Source organism: Pseudorasbora parva, chromosome 3 (genome assembly GCF_024679245.1).
Source record: "Pseudorasbora parva isolate DD20220531a chromosome 3, ASM2467924v1, whole genome shotgun sequence".
NCBI classification, from domain to species: domain Eukaryota; kingdom Metazoa; phylum Chordata; class Actinopteri; order Cypriniformes; family Gobionidae; genus Pseudorasbora; species Pseudorasbora parva.
Window position 1 is genome coordinate 51,107,553 of NC_090174.1, and position 19,808 is coordinate 51,127,360.

The 19,808-nt window shown below is 37.1% G+C and overlaps 1 protein-coding gene across 5 annotated transcripts in view; it reads left to right on the forward strand.

Annotated features, from left to right (window-relative positions):
• Positions 1-19,808, forward strand: part of slc39a14 (solute carrier family 39 member 14) — a 38,646-nt gene that overhangs the window by 14,305 nt on the left and 4,533 nt on the right. For 4 of the 5 annotated variants that reach the window (XM_067439395.1, XM_067439397.1, XM_067439393.1 and 1 more), the window contains exons 3-8: positions 1,097-1,268; positions 12,100-12,269; positions 15,355-15,477; positions 15,977-16,168; positions 18,919-19,138; positions 19,243-19,427. In XM_067439395.1, coding sequence (XP_067295496.1) covers positions 1,097-1,268; positions 12,100-12,269; positions 15,355-15,477; positions 15,977-16,168; positions 18,919-19,138; positions 19,243-19,427 — 1,062 coding nt within the window. Of the gene's footprint in view, positions 1-1,096; positions 1,269-8,220; positions 8,391-12,099; positions 12,270-15,354; positions 15,478-15,976; positions 16,169-18,918; positions 19,139-19,242; positions 19,428-19,808 lie in introns of all 5 variants that reach the window. The other variant, XM_067439394.1, reaches the window with a different exon arrangement.

Sequence of the window (19,808 nt, forward strand, 5' to 3'; positions counted from 1 at the left end):
GTGAAGTGAACATTATATATCAAAAATGGACATTAGCCTAAAACTGTTTCCAGATTGTAACCCTCTTTAATGCAAGTTAAAAAAAAAGGTTTGCAAGGGATGTTTGAAATACTTTTAAAGCTCAGTGTCAGCCCTGATTCACTCCTAACACAAAAGAGTTTGATCTTCTCAGAGTGGTTCATAAGAGATAACCGAGGTCTAATCCTCTGCCACATCAACTGTCACAACACCAGTCAGTGAACTTGCACAGAGTAGCTCTCACTGTTTGTTTTTTTAATATATATATATATATATATATATATATATATATATATATATATATATATATATATATATATATATATATATATATTATTATAAATGTAGATATAAATCTGTATTTATATTATATCAACTGATTTATGTTGACAGTTTTCATATATATGAAAACTGTCAACATAAATCAGTTGATATAATATAAGTATATAATATATAATATAGTGTTTTTTGTAGGCAATAAACTGTAATAAATTTAAAAGACAATATCCGTTTGCATTGAACATTTTTAAACTAAAGTTAAAAAAGTGAAATCGCATGCAACCACCTCTTTAAAACCTATTCTAGTAGGCCCCAAAACCAAAATCAAGACTTTTGAAAATTAGCATATAATTTTCCCGTTTAATGAATGACAAATGTAATGACTTATGTTTTAAATATTTTGTCTTTTATATACTAAATTTAAGTTAATTGTCATGACAGAATATGTTTTTAATTTTAATTTTCATATTTTAATCTCATGTTTATATGCCGATAATTTTGGGGTTTTAAAAATTATTTCCACTTCAGTTTAATGTTTTTCCAATTATGGTTTTTCTTTTTTCCATAAAAGTAATTAAAGTAATTAAATAAAGTAATTAAAAGATGTCTTCGAGATTTTTGGACTCTAATCCTTATAGATTTTTCTGTATGACCTTGACATGTTACGTTTTGACCTCAAGTTCAAGTCTTGGTTTCTGTCCTTTGCTGTGACAGCTCCAACACAAACTTTGCATTCTGTAATTCAAGCTTCTCCTTTGTGATCAGTAATTGAGCCCTCTGTCCTGTCCTCTGCTCTCAGTGCTTGGCTGCAGACACTCTGGCAGCGTATGGGATGAGCGAACAGTCCCGTATAGATGAACGAGGTCTGCAGGAGATCTGCCCTACCATGATACAGCAGCTGGATTCGCAAGCATGCAAGACCCAACATGACCAAGAGTCCGAGCCCAGCCCCAGACCCACTGACGCCGAGGGTAAGACTGACTATCCATTGAGAGACTATGGATAATATTATTGGTGATGACAAATCTTTTTTTTTGTATCATTTTACCACAATTCACTACATGACCAAAAGTATATGTACATCGATGTTTTATAGTTTTAGCTATTTCTACTAGTAACAAATATGAAAAATCAGTCACACCGGCGTGCAATCTCCTTAAACAAACATTTTAAAGTCGATTTAAGAATGATTAAGTCCATTTATAGGCCATAAAGGCTTTAACGCCCCCACCTGAACTTAATTGAACATGCACGCCATGGTTTTCAAAAGAAATTAATTTGAAAACATATTTGTGTGCCGTGTGAGTGTCAACTTTTTTTTTTTTTTTTGGGTCTGTGATTGAATCCAGAGGTTGCTGGCATCTGAAATACACAAGCTAGCCATTTTAAAAGTCAAGATGTCTTATTTTGGCCAAATACATATGCAAGATTTGTAGACTGTGACTGCCATGACACTTATTAACAGATCTTGTAATGTTTTCTCTAAAGCGTCATGTGTTGCACGTCTCCGGGTAATATGTTTGTGTTTATCAATATAGATGAACAACATCTTGGCATATTTATTGCAGACTAGTCTAGTTGTATCTAGTTTATATCTGTTGTACACTGTAGACAATCTTTGACTTGGCCATCATAATAGGCTTCCAGGAAAAATACATCATCATCAGGATCAGCTGATTTAGTGTGAACTCTGACTGAGAGGGTTGGAAAAGTGCAGGTGTTCTTGTGTTGAGCCTTGATCTCCAGTTAAAGTGTGATAAGAACAGTCAACTCTTTGAACCCTGAAAAACAGAAACTAGGGCTGCACGATTATGACAAAAATCATAATTGTATTCCCTTGAAATTGTAATTGGGATTAATAAATGCCATTTACATGATCACAATTTAAATCACAATTTACATTGAATGATGATTTGAAAAGCTTTATACCATTGTCTCAATCCACTTTATGCCATCTTTTTTAAATAGGTTGAGAGATCCAAAACGGCGGGTGCTATTTTGCGTGCATTCTACCAGTCAGCGTACGCTTTCGTCACTGGTAGTTCCTGGGTTAATCCTTATTTATACTTTTTTTTGGCTTTGCAGAGTGAGCCTCGTCTGTTTGATGGTTATTGATCAGATGATCAGATATATTTTAAAGGTCCCGTTCTTCGCGATTCCATCTTTCAAACTTTAGTTAGTGTGTAATGTTGCTGTTAGAGCATAAATAATACCTGTAAAATTATAAAGCTCAAAGTTCAATGCCAAGCGAGATATTTTATTTAACATAAGTTCCCTTTCAAAGCCTACAGCGAATGTCCGGTTTGGACTACAGCAGGAAGTGCAGGGATGTAATGACGTCACTAGAACCATTTGTTGACTAACCCTCCGCCCACAAGAAGACGCAAAATAGGGGGCGTGGTCTTGTTGCTCTCCCACGTGGAACAGAGCGTGCATTCAGCGCTTGCATCTCCCCGTTATGGTAAGAGACGGGACCTTTCCGGGCAAAGTGCGCTAAGCTGCTGTCCAATCACAGCACGGGAAGTGCTGGCCCAATCAGAACTCGTTACGTGTTTCTGATGGAGGGACTTCATAGAACAAGGAAATCATCAGGCCGTTTTTATGATAGAGGAAACGGATAAGTAAATTGTGTGAAAAATACTGTTTTTTTACATGCGAAACATGAACTCGTGTTATATTGCACACTGTAAACATAATCAAAGCTTCGAAAACACGTGAAGAACGGGACCTTTAAGTAATTGTAAAATGGTTCATTGGCCAAAAACTTTCAGCTAACCTTATTTCACGAATGATATCATCAGCACATGGGAAAGTGTCAACACCTCACCAAACGACGCATTCGCCGTTGTGCTGTTCTTTGAAATGACAGAAGGCAACTCGGAGTAATTGTTCCATAAACCGGAATCAGGAAACAGTGGTGAGAAGAAATACACACTAGACTAGATCCTCCTCTAAAGTAGTCAAGATTCGCCTCTCACAACGTAGCATGCTCTAAACACACCTCTAAAGCATGCAGAATCACTTAAGTGGATGTTTTTTTTTTTATTATCTTTGAATGATTACATAATCGTGGCATCCGTAATTGCGATTAGAAATTTGATTAATTGTGCAGCCCTAATAGAAACGTTAATTAGGAAAAGGTCTCCACATAGTCGCCCCATTCTGTGTGTCAGTCATGACCGTTAAAAAAATAGGAACATACATTTTCCCTAAGTTTTCTTGCCTGTAAATCAAGAAGTATTAAAGACTACTCTAATATGAACAGCCCTATTTGATTTATTTTAGCTATACCTATTAGTAAAAAAATATGTAAAATCAATCATACAGGTATGTAATCTCCTTAAACAAACATTTAAAGAGGATCTCTGCACTGCGAGATTTGTGCACACTGTAAATGCCATGACACTCATTTACAGTTCTTGTGATGTTTTTAAAACTGTCATGTGTTGCACGTCCCCGGGTAAGGCCATGTGTTAAAGTTTATCAGTATAGATAAAGAACAACATCTTGGCATATTTATAGAAAACTAGTCTAGTTTATATCTGTTGTACACTGTAGAAAATCTTTGACTTGGCCATCAAGGTAGGCCTCTAGGAAAAAAACATTGGATCAGCTGATTTAGAAAAAGTGCAGGTGTTCTCTTTATCCTGAGCCTTGATCTCCACTTAAAGTGTGATAAGAACAGTCAACTCCTGGAAAACATAAAAACATAAAAACATGACTTAAAATGAATAAATGCAAGTTGCTTTAATATGTTTTTTTCTAAGTAAGAAGGCACAAGCAATATCTTTACAGTTCAAATGTTTGAGTCTGTAATATTACAATTATTAAATACAATTTGAAATTACTTTTTTATTTATCTTAATATATTTTAAAATGCAAGTTATTCCTGTGATTCAAAGCTGAATTTTCAGCATCATTACTCCAGTCTCATGATCACATGATCCGTCAGTAATCATTCTATGATGTTGATTTTCTGCTCATGATGTATTTCTCCTTATTAGCATTATATATATATATATATATATATATATATATATATATATATATATATATATATATATATATATATATATATATATATATATATATATATATATATATATATATATATATATATATATATATATAAAAATACATACATGCATATACACACACATACATCTCGTTATCCACTATTTGGTAAAAGGGAGTCAAAATCAAAATTTTCATCTGAGATTTAGAACCAAATGACAAGGGAACAAATTAATTTAGAAAGATAGCAGTGTGATTGTTATTTTTTATTTACACAGAGATTACACTTTTACACAGAGTCTTTGTTGCATTTTGTGTCAATTGTGACCATTCAAAAATGGGAAAAGCACATTTTCCCAAAGTTTTCTTGCTGTAGCACAAGAAGTATTAGGGATATTGTAATATTCTTTTAGATTCCAGTTCTTTTTTATGTTTTTATTGACAGACAGATAAACATACAGACCATAATAGTGCAGTAACCAACAATCTAGTAATTCAAGAAGTGAAATAAAAGTGTGTAAATGTATAGGTGTGTGTGTGTGTGTGTGTATGCATGAGCAAAGTAACCATTTACTATTTATTATATTATCACTACTATCCTCGTTACTATCACTAACATCACTCTCATCACCATCATTGTATTAGTCAGGTTTTTTTTTCCCTTTGTGATGTTTATCATTGTCACCACTTTCAATGGACAAATTAATTGTAATAGTACAATAATAATATAAGATCATCTTCTCAGTCCCTATACTGTCCTATACTTTTTTGTGTTGTTTTTATTTTTTTAATTAGCAGACTTCTCTTTTATCATCTTAATTTTTAAGGCCCTCCATGTCATGTGCTGTGGGTTGAGTACCCAAATAATTTTGGGGTCACTGTATATAAATAGGCATAGATAGAACGTGGGCGCTTTAGAAAATTTGGAAGAATGTTTTTTTTTTAATTCATTTTTTATGTCTTATCAAACTAAGACATTTTGACTTTTAAAATGGCTAGCTTGTGTATTTCATATGCCAGCAACATCTGGATTCAATCACAGTACTCTGGTCAGACAGGAGAATTGAAGGGAGGCAGTGAGTTTAGAGAGTCTTTCAAAAGCTAAACTGAAATATCCCTTGTGTAGGCGACAGATATAAAAAGGCAAGACGGGGAGAGTTCAGAGAATTTCATGGGTGTGTGTGAAGCCCGCTGGGACATTTCAGGAGAGAAAGACATGGAGACGGAGAACAGGAAACAGTTTGACATGCACTCTATAATCTGCGATTTGTTAGATTTTCAAATCTGGGCAGACTATTACAGGTTATTATAGATTTTCTTTTCTTTATTGAATATGTTGTTTTTAATCAGCCTCTGTGGTTCTTTGTCACTAAACATGTTCAACATCTGTGCACCGTATTTTCTGGCTCAGTGATATTTCCTGTCACTTTGCCTCATGCTGTTCTTTATCTGCTAAACAAGGCACTTCTGGGTTTTGGCATTTCTTGTGCATCCTGGCAGCGGGAGACGAAATGGAAGCAGAATGTTGCAGTGCCGCTTCCCGCCGGAATTCAAGAGATAAGGAGAGAGAGAAACGTGTGCTTATAGCTTCCGATTCTTAATGCAGTCTATCCCATTCAGTTCTTAACAAAACGTTCTATACTGGCACCATGGTACAGTGATGGTAATGCCCTTTGTACTGAGTGTTTACTGGTTTCATGTACCAAAGCATGCAGTGGTTTGGGACATGAAATGATCAGAAAAGAGAAGGGAAGAAGATTAGTACAGGATGCATGCCAGACCCAAACCGGGATCATTTGCATAAGCGCCACAGCTCAGCGTGCATAATGCAGCACAACTTCAAAAATGTGCCTTACTTTTTTTTTTTTGGTTCTGTCCAAGCCTGCAGTATCCCTCTCAGATACTGAAGCTTTCGCACCTCGACTTTCGCACCTCAAGCTTTAGCTTTAATTTCTACATTTCCATAACTGTTTATTTCACACCAACATAATGAATTGTTCTGCATCTGCGAGAGTATGGGCGGGCTTTTGATATCGCAACTACTTCCTGCTTTACTTCCTGATCTCTACTGCGCAACTCCGGTGTCATTACAAATCCTGTCCGCTTTGAAATTGTGTCCGCAAGGACCCCCAGAGCGATTCTATTGGCTGAAAGAAATTTGAATAGGTAATCTGTTCATAGCCTGATTACAATTCTTACAAAATCGCATTTTGATTTGTACTGTTTAAATTGTGTTAAAATAGTCTTTAATGTCTTACAAAGCATATGTTACATATACTAGTAGTATATAATCTATTTATTTTGTGCACCTGTTCTGTATATTGCTGTTTTTTTTTAATTCTTTATTATTTACATTATGGGTACATTACTATGTCATGATTTTCTATTGGTATTTAGTTTATCAGTCAAAATAATTCAGAACATGTTTTTGCTCCCATTATACCAAACAATGACATATTTCAAATAAATGTTTTACGTGTGTATGTGTGTACTTAGTATGGCAATGAATTCATAGTTTATTTTTAAACAATTGCTTGTCCAGAACCATGTATAACAACTTTTGATCAGGCATTTAAAACCGCTACCAGCGGACACAATTTCATAGGCGGACAGGATTTGTCATGACACCGGTCCCGAAATCTCTACTGCGCAGACTCGGTCCCAAGATGTCAGCGCCGCGCAGGCCGCCTGAAAGCTTCAAATCTGGCAAGCGGAAACGGACGATGTCGAGTCGTCCATATTTTTTTACGGTCTATGGTTCTGTCTCACCCTTCCCACTGCAGAAGGTGGGAACCTTTTCAGGTGTTCATTAATGGCTTGTTTCCAGTGAGCGGTACAGTTCAGTACGGCACACAGTTTTTTCTATTTTTAGAAGTTGTGTACCTTCATTCCAAACCGTACTGCTTTTTTGCCACCGTTCCATTGGGGTTCCTAGCATAGTAGTCTGGTACAGAAGGGTGGAGCTAGATTCACTACAGAACGTGGGTTTTTGGTCCTTAATTGTACTGTACTGAACCATACTGCGCCGCTCTGTGGAAACAAGCCATTAGAGTCCTACAATCAAAAAAATTATGGAAAAAAAAACAAAACAAAAGTTTATCCAATACTAGTTAATTACAAATAAATTAGTGTATTAATGCATGAAAAGACTTTTAAATGGTTTAAAATGTATTTTTCTCTTATAAAAGCCTGATTGCTGAATGTTTTTGCAATAAACAATCTCTCCCATACCAGACAGTGGCGCCCAAAATCAGTGATTCAGAATTTTTATTTTTTATGCACATTGTTAATATTTTCTCATTATTTAATACATTTTCTGTGTAAAGCAATTTGAATTACCATTGTGTATGAAATGTACTATATAAATAAACTCGTCTTGCCTTGCCTAAACAATTTAAAAGGACAGTTCTCCCCTAAAATTAACACATGACATTTAATGCTGTCTGTGACGCTCTGTGACGCACTCACTGAAAGGTTTTCACACTAAAGGTTATTAATCCGTGTTACTGCGGTTATATGAAAAAAGGTTTTTCCTAAATGCATCTGTTTGTTTTTCTGAATGATTTAATTCTTCTCTAGGTAAATGACAGCTGTTCTCAGCTGTGAACACATGCAGCTCTGTGGTTTTGGAGGAAGCCAGATATATGATCTGTACACACACACACCTGCCATGATTCACTCTCACATAATGACATTCTCTCTCATACTGCACGTGTCCATTCAGGAGTGTATTGTGACAGATATGTTGTATTTCTAGGGAATCCAGTCCAACTGGGTTAAGTACTAACAGAGCAGTGCTGCTAGACTGAAATATATGCCATCATCCACATGCAAACAAAAACTCTGGGATGTGTCTGCTGGGTGTAATGTCATGTCATTAAAAGGTGTATGTATGTGTGTGTCCTGCAGTTTGGGGTTACTCAATTTTGAGTGTGACTCTGGTTAGTGCGTTCGCTTTGACCAGTGTTTTTGTGGTGCCCCTGATGAGGACGCGGTTCATGCGCAGAGTGCTCATCTATTTCATCTCACTGTCCATCGGAACGTTGTTGTCCACTGCCATCCTGCAGCTCCTGCCTGAGGTTCAGTATCCATCCACCCATTTCCACCCAAACACACCAAATCAACCGCGGATTAAGATTAATCTCAGAGGGGTGTCTGGAATTGTCGACCTTTTCCTTCTGTCCTCCTTCACACAATGTTTTCTCCCTTTCAAACACAAGCAAACACCCCTAACCACAGCAAAGACACCCTTTTAGTCTGGTGATTTCCTCTTTCTGAAGATCTTCCTCTCCAGTTGCCTTTATTTCTTCCATGATTGCTCTGTTGGTAATTATTAATTTTTTAAAACCTGCATAAAAGCTGTTAAAAACCTTTGTTAAAGGTCTGTCTAAGTCACTATAGCTGATCATTTTGTATTCACAATTACTGACTATCACTAAAAATGCGCATTTATAGGCACAGATTGAATCAGGGTCCGTGTTCTTAAAGCTTCTTAGATCCTCTCAGAAAGCTACCTTAAAACTTAGTTAGGAGTCTGAGCAAAAGAGTGATTCGATCTGTGAGCAACTCTGAGCTAGGAAAATAGAAAAACTTTGATCTTAGCAAGGAGGCGGGCTGACCCCTTTGCTACGTATGACGGTATTTTGAAGACTGTGATTGGTTGGTTGTCCAAGAAGAAAAAAAAAAAAAAAAAAGCGCTTCTAAGCATAGTCTATATTGCAGAAAAAGAAACGAATGGGCCCGGATGCAATCTTGCATTTTTACATTCTATTTTAGAATTGTATTTATTTATTTTAGCTTTTAATTCCATTTTAGCTATTTACATTTATATTTAATCATTTAGCAGACGCTTTTATCCAAAGCGACTTACAAAAAAGGGGAGAGCAATAGAAGCAACGAAACAAACAAGGCCAACAACCTGTAAGAGGTGTAAGAAGTCAGTTACTTAAGTTACTTATTTATTTTACTTTAGTTTTATTATGGATTTAAGCTTTTTATTTTATTTTAGCTTTATTTTTAGTGTTTATTTTAGCTTTTTATTTTATTTTAGCTTAGTTTTTTCAACTTTCTAAACTTTTAAGTTTCAAAACTTTTCAGCTTGAAAGGTTTGAAATATGATGGTTAACTTCAGCTCTGCAGCATATTTTGAATGATTATGATGATGCATTATTGGACCACCGGGTGGGGCGCAGAATTGAATTGGTTAAATTGAAAACATCCAAGACTGTTAAAAATGTAACTTGAAACCTGTTGGAGAGGGTTGAATTTTTGGGTTTGGATTGTCAAGTCAACCTACTGAACACTGAACAGTGTTTGTTTCAGCACTTTTTTTGGAGATGATCAATACGCCCTGCCATAATTGGTCTCCACCGCTTTTCAGCTTGTTCCTCTACCCCTGAATACTGCCTTTAAAGTAGACCACTAAAACCTTTATTCTCTAGCTCATCGGCTATGGAAATCCCGTCCACATTAAAAGAGCTAATGAAGCGCTGCATGTCCCTGGATGTTTTTTGTTGGGTTGTTGGTGATCCAACAGCCCTTTAGGTGCACCTTTAGCTGGGTGTTGATGGTTCATTGACTGGTCAACATAATTACAGGTGTTTGCAGTTCCTCTGTTGCCTTGGGGAAGAGTTTAGACTGACAGGATGAGGGGGATGTTCAGTCATCCCATCAGGTTTTAATGATTTTCAGTGACCCCGAGTCATCATTTGTTCTGTGATGGTCAACAGGAAGCCACCTCCCTACTTCCTCTGTGAATGAAACAATGGATTCTAAAATGTGAACAACATACACTACTATTCAAAAGTTGGAATCAGTAATTTTTCCCCCACAAAATAATACTTGTTAGCAAAGATTCATTAAATCTAAAATGAAAGTAAAGACATTTATTTTTGAGGATTAATTTTATTATTGAACAACAACCATGTTCTCAATGAACACAAACTCATTAATATCAAAGCTGAATATTTTTGGAAGTTTTAGTTTTTAGTTTTAGCTATTTTAGGGGGATATCTGTGTGTGCAGGTGACTATTACTGTGCATAATTATTAGGCAACTTAACAAAAAAACAAATTTATACCCATTTCAATTATTTATTTTTACCAGTGAAGCCAATATAACGTCTCAACATTCACAAATATACATTTCTGACATTCAAAAACCAAACAAAAACAAATCAGTGACCAATATAGCCACCTTTCTTTGCAAGGACACTCAAAAGCCTGCCATCCATGGATTCTGTCAGTGTTTTGATCTGTTCACCATCAACATTGCGTGCAGCAGCAACCACAGCCTCCCAGACACTGTTCAGAGAGGTGTACTGTTTTCCCTCCTTGTAAATCGCACATTTGATGATGGACCACAGGTTCTCAATGGGGTTCAGATCAGGTGAACAAGGAGGCCATATCATTAGATTTTCTTCTTTTATACCCTTTCTTGCCAGCCACGCTGTGGAGTACTTGGACGCGTGTGATGGAGCATTGTCCTGCATGAAAATCATGTTTTTCTTGAAGGATGCAGACTTCTTCCTGTACCACTGCTTGAAGAAGGTGTCCTCCAGAAACTGGCAGTAGGACTGGGAGTTGAGCTTGACTCCATCCTCAACCCGAAAAGGCCCCACAAGCTCATCTTTGATGATACCAGCCCAAACCAGTACTCCACCTCCACCTTGCTGGCGTCTGAGTCGGACTGGAGCTCTCTGCCCTTTACCAATCCAGCCACGGGCCCATCCATCTGGCCCATCAAGACTCACTCTCATTTCATCAGTCCATAAAACCTTAGAAAAATCAGTCTTGAGATATTTCTTGGCCTAGTCTTGACGTTTCAGCTTGTGTCTTGTTCAGTGGTGGTCGACTTTCTGCCTTTCTTACCATGACCATGTCTCTGAGTATTGCACACCTTGTGCTTTTGGGCACTCCAGTGATGTTGCAGCTCTGAAATATGGCCAAACTGGTGGCAAGTGGCATCTTGGCAGCTGCACGCTTGACTTTTCTCAGTTCACGGGCAGTTATTTTGCTCTTTGGTTTTTCCACACGCTTCTTGCGTCCCTGTTGACTATTTTGAATGAAACGCTTGATTGTTCGATGATCACGCTTCAGAAGCTTGGCTATTTTAAGACTGCTGCATCCCTCTGCAATATATCTAACTATTTTTGACTTTTCTGAGCCTGTCAAGTCCTTCTTTTGACCCATTTTGCCAAAGGAAAGGAAGTTGCCTAATAATTATGCACACCTGATATAGGGTGATGTCATTAGACCACACCCCTTCTCATTACAGAGATGCACATCACCTAATATAATTAATTGGTAGTAGGCTTTCCAGCCTATACAGCTTGGAGTAAGACAACATGCATAACGAGGATGATGTGGTCAAAATACTCATTTGCCTAATAATTCTGCACTCCCTATATATATATATAATTTTTTTTTTTTTTACTACAAAAAATCAAATCGACCCCAAACTTTTGAATGGCAGTGTAGCATGACTCTGGAATGTTTATGATTTATTGCTGTTAATTCATTATATAAATGAATATCTGATCTACTGTAAATGCAGTTTATGAATGAGATTTGCTAAAAAAAAAAATACTGCATATTTCCTTCAAATGTAAAAAGCCTCATCATGATTGCATGAATTGATTCACAATTGAGATTATGAATATCAACCTTTCACCTAGTATTAATTAAACTGCTGATTAATTCAAATATTCTTTCTTGTTTTCTCTCTTTCTTTTCCACCTCCTCCTCCCCCCCCCCCCCCCCCCCCCCCCTCTTTTGGTTGTTTGGCCAGTGTGGGGGTATGGTTTCCTGTGTGTGACAGTGATATCTCTGTGTTCACTGGTCGGGGCGTGTGTGGTTCCCTTCATGAGGAAAACCTTTTACAAGCGGTTGCTGCTGTACTTCATAGCCCTGGCCATTGGTACTCTGTACTCCAACGCCCTCTTTCAACTAATCCCAGAGGTAGAGTGGACACGTGTGGGAAACGGGTTTATAGACGTGTGCCACACAACCAGACTCTAGATTTCTAGATTTTCTAGAGATAGAGTTGTTCTGGTTGAGTCTATGTATGTTGAGTCTGGCATTTAGAGGAATAGTTCGCTCAAAATGAAAATAATCATTTGCTTGTCCTCATGTTGTTCCAGACTTTGTGCAACAGAAATGAAAATATTTTATGCAATATCAAGAGTTCTCTGAAGTTCACCTAAAAATCGTAGATCCCTAATGTTTTTTTTAATGGGTTTGTTAATTATTTTGAATTAAACATTCTTTAAAAAAAAAAATCTTGCAATGAAAAAAGATAATTTTTTTAGATTTAGTGTTCGCCAGCTCAAACCCTCTTTTTGGTGTAAAAAAACCCTGATGTAAGACATGCAGTGAGAAATTAGCAATGCAAAGGTGTGAAAAAGGTTTTTCTGTTCATGATAAATTATTTAGAATTGTAAACGAAGACGTTATCCAAACATATTGTTCGCCAAGCCATGTTATCTTTAGTTTGCTGCGTCTCTACGCTCATTTGCGCTGCTCTTGATAGATTGCCTTGATTGTTATAGAAATGAGCCGGTTGTGTGTGGTCTTTAATTTGCACATCATAGTAAATCACCTGCAGAACTCTCCAATCCCACCGGCGCTTTTATAGGATTGCAGTCTCGCGTTAATTTGCCCTGCTTAGTAAATCTGGCCAAAAAAAAAAACTATTTTCTTCTGTAGAACACAAAATGTGATGTTTTGGAACAACATGAGGGTGAGTAAATGATTACAGAATTTTCATTTTCAGCTCAATATTGCCTTTGAACATAAAGTTTTCCCAGCCTCAGTGGTTCTCCCCATCTGGAAGGCTAAAACATTAAAATGAAATGATTCATGCACATAACACGTACTTTTAAAGGGGTCATGACATGGATTCTGAAATTTTCTAAAATTATTTGGGTGTGTGTGTGTGGGCTGTTAATCCCTACGTTATGGGGATAAAATGTCCCCACAAAGATGGCAATATCCAAAATCCTTTTTTTGGTCCCCATGAGGAAAACATCTTATAAATCATACAGAAGTAGTTTTTTTGAGAAGGTAAAAATGCTGAATATTTCCTGTCATGGGTAGGTTTAGGGGCAGGGGCAGTGTGGGGGGATAGAAAATACGGTTTGTACAGAATAAAAACCATTATGCCTATGGAAAGTCCCCATAAAACACGGATGTGTGTGCGTGTGTGTGTGTGTGTTCAGTATTATGTATTAAGGAGCGGCTCATTTAAGGCTTATTAGTAAATGTCCCCTATTATGTTTAGCTAGTGTCATTGCATAGAAAACAGTATCAACACCCACTCGCTATTGCCTGTGAAATGAATCTTATCCATATGAAACCAAAGCATTATGCAATCGTTTACTTGTGGTTTGCAGCGTAGCTTTTGCCAGATCCAATGCCGCTGACTGCTTCATTCGTCAACAACGTTTTCTTTACGAACTCTCTATTACATTGTTCCTTATTTACAAAGCAATCTGTAGTCAAATTCTCTTAACGTGTCAATGACTCCATTATAAATAAACTATCAGCTTGTTCCTGACATTGATGTCCGATCTCATCAGAAATGAGCTGTTTAAACAGTACACGTCAAAGCAAACGTTCCTTTACATTTCCGTTTACTATTCCGATTACTATTCCAATTACTATTCTATTTTTTCCTTATTGGCAGACCCAAGCATATCCTGAAAATCCAGAAAAACTGTTTTCAGGATTTGTGCAGCCTACATTGGATGTGAGTGTTGCATCAAAAGCAAGCCGTTTAGGAGCTGAACCCCAGTAGGCCATAATGTCTTCCTCTGGAGGCAGTCATATGTGAATGTATTTGGCCGTGTGATGTCACTCGCAGGTCCTGTGATATCAATACGAGCTGTATTTGGAGCTTGATCGTTGCTTCGTTTATAATAACAATGTCATTTTAAGCTATGAATCTTGCAGGATGTGTTAATGGTGCAAAGACCTCAAGATCAAGGCAAATTTGATTCCTCATGTCATGATCTCTTTAAAATCATAGTAATGCCCTTTCACTCGACAGTTTCGAGGAAATGTGGCGTGAAACTGGAGCACACATACATTTGTGAACTATTTTAATCAATTGCTATAAATGAGTGACCCAGTCTGGTCTAATTTGTTATAAATCACAAGGTGAAAAGCCAAGCAAAAAGGGGGAAGCCCTGAGGCATTAGTGAACTAGTACACAAAGACCCAATCTAAAATAAATCCCATACTCACTCTTCTTGACTGCCAAGTCTCAAATAAATATGAAGAATATTGTCTTCTCAGTTGGTAAATCCATTTTTTGATTGTAACAGTACCATGTTTCCACATGAAAGAGAATCCTTTTCCAGTGTCTAGGAGAGTGATTAGGGGCTTGTTTTTGGATTGTATCCATACTAAACTCAAACGTTCTAAAATACTATATTATGCACTGAACTGCACACATTCTGTTTTAACGTTATATGCAGCCTACAGTACTTGATGAAACACACACACACACACACACACACACACACACACACACACACACACACACACACACACACACACACACACACACACACACACACACACACACACACACACACACTACAGTTTAAAGGTTTTGGGTCTTTTATATTTTATTACAATACAATAAAAATGTAAATAATTCAATAACTTTTATATTTTATATGTCCTGTGATGTAAAGCTAGAGCGGCCATCACTCCAGTCTTCAGTGTCACATGATCTTTCAGAAATCATTCTAATATGATGATTTGGTGTTCAAACATTTCTTATTATTAATATTGAAAATGTTTTACTGCTTAATATACTACTTTTTTCATATATAGAATAGCATATTTAAAAAATAGCAGTGGAGTATAAAAGTGTATTGTCAAAAATATTCTTTAAGAAAATTTACTGACCCCAAACTTTTGAACAGTAGTGCAATTCAACAATTTACATATAATTATGATAGTTTTATGAAGAAGAAAAAATACTGAATAAAATTGTATTTGGCATTTTAAAACAAGCTTTTTTTTCTTTATGTAGGCCTTTGGATTCGACCCTATGGAGGATTATTATGTGTCAAAGTCCGCTGTTGTGTTCGGAGGTTTCTACCTGTTCTTCTTTACAGAGAAAGTCCTGAAGATGATCTTAAAGCCAAAGGAGAAGGTGAGGTTTGGACTAAAGGTGACGTGGTTGTTTTTTGAACAAATAGCTTTATCTGACATTGTCATTGTGACATGGGTTCCCAGTGACATCAAAAAAGTACTTTGTTAATTGCACAAGAAGGACATTTTTAGAATCACTTAAGATTTTTTAAAAGTTTTGCATTGGAATGTGTGAGAAGTATGTACAATATGTACGAGTCTGGCTTTCCTCAGGGGCTGCTCTACTCATTTGTAGTATACTTTGAAAGACAATGTCCTCCACCTGGATGTAAAAAAGGAATATAATACTAATAATATAAACACATTAGGGTATTAGTGGTTTAGGCAGAGCATTTTACATACATCAGAAAATGTATTAATAAACTCCTTGCTTTTGAGATTGTGATGGGTTGTAGTGCAGCACCCTCTAGTGGAGGATTTTCTTTGTAATCTTAGTCACTCTCTCTTTTGTTGTTTGTTTAGTCTTGTGCTTCTTGTTGTCTAATTCTCTCTTTTGTTAGGGAGGGCATGGCCACGGCCACAGTCATTTCCCTGCAGAGCGCTATGCCAACTCTAATGGTGACTTGGAGGATGGTGTGATGGAGAAACTGCAGAACGGGGAGGCTGGAGGAGTATCTTTACCCAGAGTGGAAGGAGATGTCAGAGGGGTTGGAGAAGACGACAAAATGCTGAGCACTGCGCAGACGGTACAGGTGAGAAATAAAACAAACCGTAGTCTTTTCCAGTTGTTTAAATAACATTTTCTAGTGGTATTACAAATCTCACACACACAAAAAAAAGACAACAAATTAAGTACTTTGCGGAATTAATTGATTGCTCTTACTCAAACTCATACTAGTTTGGAACAACTTGATTGTTGTTGTTGAACACAAAAGAAGATATTTTAAAGAAGGTTGGTAACTAGACAGTTGACGGCACCCTTTGATTGATATTATGACTTGTATTATGACCATAGTAGGAAGAAAAAAAAGCTGAGGTGTAGTCAGCTGTCTGGTTACCATCATTCTTTAAAATATCTTCTTTTGTGTTTAACAAAATAAAGAAACTCATACAGGTAAATGTTGACAATTCTCACACAATTTTTGGATGAACTATCCCTTTAATTGACTTTCTTTAATAATAATAATATTTTATTTATAACGCAATTTTCATTCTGAAGAATCTTAAAGTGCAATGGAAAAATAAATAAAAAATAAATAAAAAGTCAAAATATAGAATAATACAAACATTCAACACATAAAAGCTTTTCTCAACAGAAAACATCTGATGGTGGAAGTCTCTGTAAGCTCCACAGTACACTAGGGTCCAGTCCATGTTTTACATTTCTCCCAGCACTAGAGGCTCTATTGCTACATATTCACAATTCGGCAGTGTCCTGAGGATGTCGTCGAGGCCATCACAGCTGAAGACCAGATGGAGGGGATCACTGCAGCACCATGCAGGAGGCAAACTAAGTTTTCCAGGCACTTCTGTGGACACACCGGGGTCGGTGCAGAAGTCCAAGCCGTTCCACGGCCATAATGGAAGACGGAAAAGCAGCGCAGCCGAGACTCAGCAGCCGAGAAGCGGAACATCTCAACATCATGCCGGACGCTGATGATGCTAGCCCTGTGCAAACGCCGCCAATCAACCGGCAATCTCAGCCACCGTGCAGTTGAAGCCCGAGGGAGACCTCCAGTGGGCAGACGACACCCAGAAGAGAGAGAGCAGCCGCAGCGAGCAACATCAAATGTCCTTCAAACCAGAAGCAACCACAACAATTTAAACTAAAACAGCAGAGAAGAGGTGGAGAACGACGAACAACGTCCTCTCAGTGGCTGTCAGCAATCAGCAACAGTCCCAATTGTAGCTCTGACTGTTTGACTAGTCACGGTCATAATAAAATAAAATCTAAATTTAACAGAACAGTTTAACACCCTCACCCTAATTTTGGGTGGAGAAGCAGCGAACAGACAACGCCAGCGTCCTCTCCCCCTCGTTGCTAGGCAACGAGTAACATTATCTTATCACATAACATTAACATTATCTACACATTATCTTTAGTTTGTATTGTTGCTGTTTTAGCATTGAAAAAGGTCTGCAAAGTTACAAAATCGTTGTGGAGACTTTTTGGAGACCCGAACTAAACAGTGTTACTAACGGACTGGGAAGGGAGGAGCTGTAAAAATGAAAAATATGTGAGCATGAACTTGAACATTCATGCATGAAAACTTATTCTAGTAAATCCCGAAAACCAAACAATCCTAGAATAATATGGATAATTATAAACTCTTTCCAGGACTTTATCTTGTTCATAATTACATCTCAGATTAACACTGACTTTTTTCAAATGATAATGGCTAATGGCATCATGTTACTGGAACGGAACCAAAATGGCATTTTGATGTCATTTTATTATGCCACTTCTGCTGCATTTTCTAAATAAATAGGACACACTTTATTTTAGGGTTCAATTCTCACTTTTAAATAGTTGCCTATTAGTTTGCAATTTTCTTGGATCTTGGCTGTTTATTAGCACTTATAAATGTATTGAGGCAAAAGTAGTTGTTAATAGTTATTAATGTGTTCCCCTTACTGAAGTGTTACCAATAAATACGTTTCAAGAGCATATAGAAGTCAATTAATATAGTGCTTTTGCTCTCATCAACATTAAAGCTAGTCTCGTTGCCATAGAAACACCTTTCTCTGAGTATGTGACCAGCATCTCAGTGTTGTCATCTCGTAATTACCATAATTTCCGCACAACTTGAATGCGGTATGATTCATCAGCACAATACATCAGTGTGTGTGTTTTTTTTCTTTAAAAAAAGCTTAACTTTTCATTCACTAAAACAATGTTTCTTATGCTGGGTACACACTAAAAGATAATCGGGCCGATTTTGGGCCGATTTTCCCCCCTTCCGACAATCCTAGCTCTGTCCCGATTATCTTGATGGTTCTAGAGATTATCTTATCAGATTTTCCTGTGGTGTGAAGTGTGTTAAGAATGTCTGAACCTGCTCGGAAGCCATCCCGATCACGAATCGTAAATATTCAACATGTTGAATTTACGATCAGAAATCCTGATATGTGGGGGGAACCTTATGTGAGCTAAAAGAACCCAGCAGGAGCCAAAAGAATATGTTTTAGAGATTCAGTCAAAGGCTACTGATTAATATTTACAATAGTTTCTTTCCACAAAAAACGTTAAGCAGCATAAATGTAGATAATAAGAAATGTTTCCTGAGCTTGAGCACCAAATCGGCATATTAGTATGATTTCTGAAGGATCGTGCGACACATTCAAGAATACATTACAATAGAAAACTGGTCATTCAAATTGTAGTTTTTTGTTTTGTTTTAAATCAAGTAATTGCAGCATTGACATTAAAAACATAAAAATATCTTACCCAAACTATCGAACAGATGTGTATAACGACTTCTTTTGTTTGTCCGTGACGCAGGACACTCAGAGTTCAGGTGGTGCTGGAACGGGTGGATGCTATTGGCTGAAGGGCAGAGCATACTCTGACATCGCTACTCTGGCGTGGATGATCACTTTGAGCGACGGTCTCCATAATTTCATAGATGGTTTGGCTATTGGTGCCTCCTTCACTGCTTCTGTGTTCCAGGGCATCAGTACATCAGTGGCAATTCTGTGTGAGGAGTTTCCACATGAGTTGGGTGGGTAGAATTGCTCCTTCAACACTTCCGTTAATGTGAGCAATCAAAAATGGCCATAGACATGCTGTATGTGTTGTCATGCTCTGCTGCATGTGTGGGTTCAGGTGACTTTGTAATCCTGCTAAACGCTGGCATGAGCATCCAGCAGGCGCTGTTCTTTAACTTCCTGTCAGCGTGCTGCTGTTATCTGGGCATGGGCTTCGGCATCCTAGCTGGGAACAACTTCTCTCCTAACTGGATCTTTGCTCTAGCCGGGGGCATGTTCCTCTACATTGCACTGGCTGATATGGTAAGAGACATCATGCTGATCATCTGCTGGCTTTAAATGAACAGTTTTTTGGGAATGTTTCTATGAGTTTTTATGATTAGAGAGGTGTAAAAGAAGTTAAAACCAGTGTTATTGTAAAACCATTTTAATACGTGCGTTTCAATGAGAATTTAAATAATAATAATAATGTACATTTAAAACTAAACTTAAAAACTACATAAAATATATTTTTGTTTTGAAATTGTATGGTTTGTGTGGAAAAATTCTGCAGATGGCGATAGATCGACTATGACTGTACTTAACTGTATATTTGACAGTAATTCAATGAAAAAAATTCTAACAACAGAGCACAAAGAAAATGACTAATTACAAAAAATAATATTTATATATATACTAAGGCTA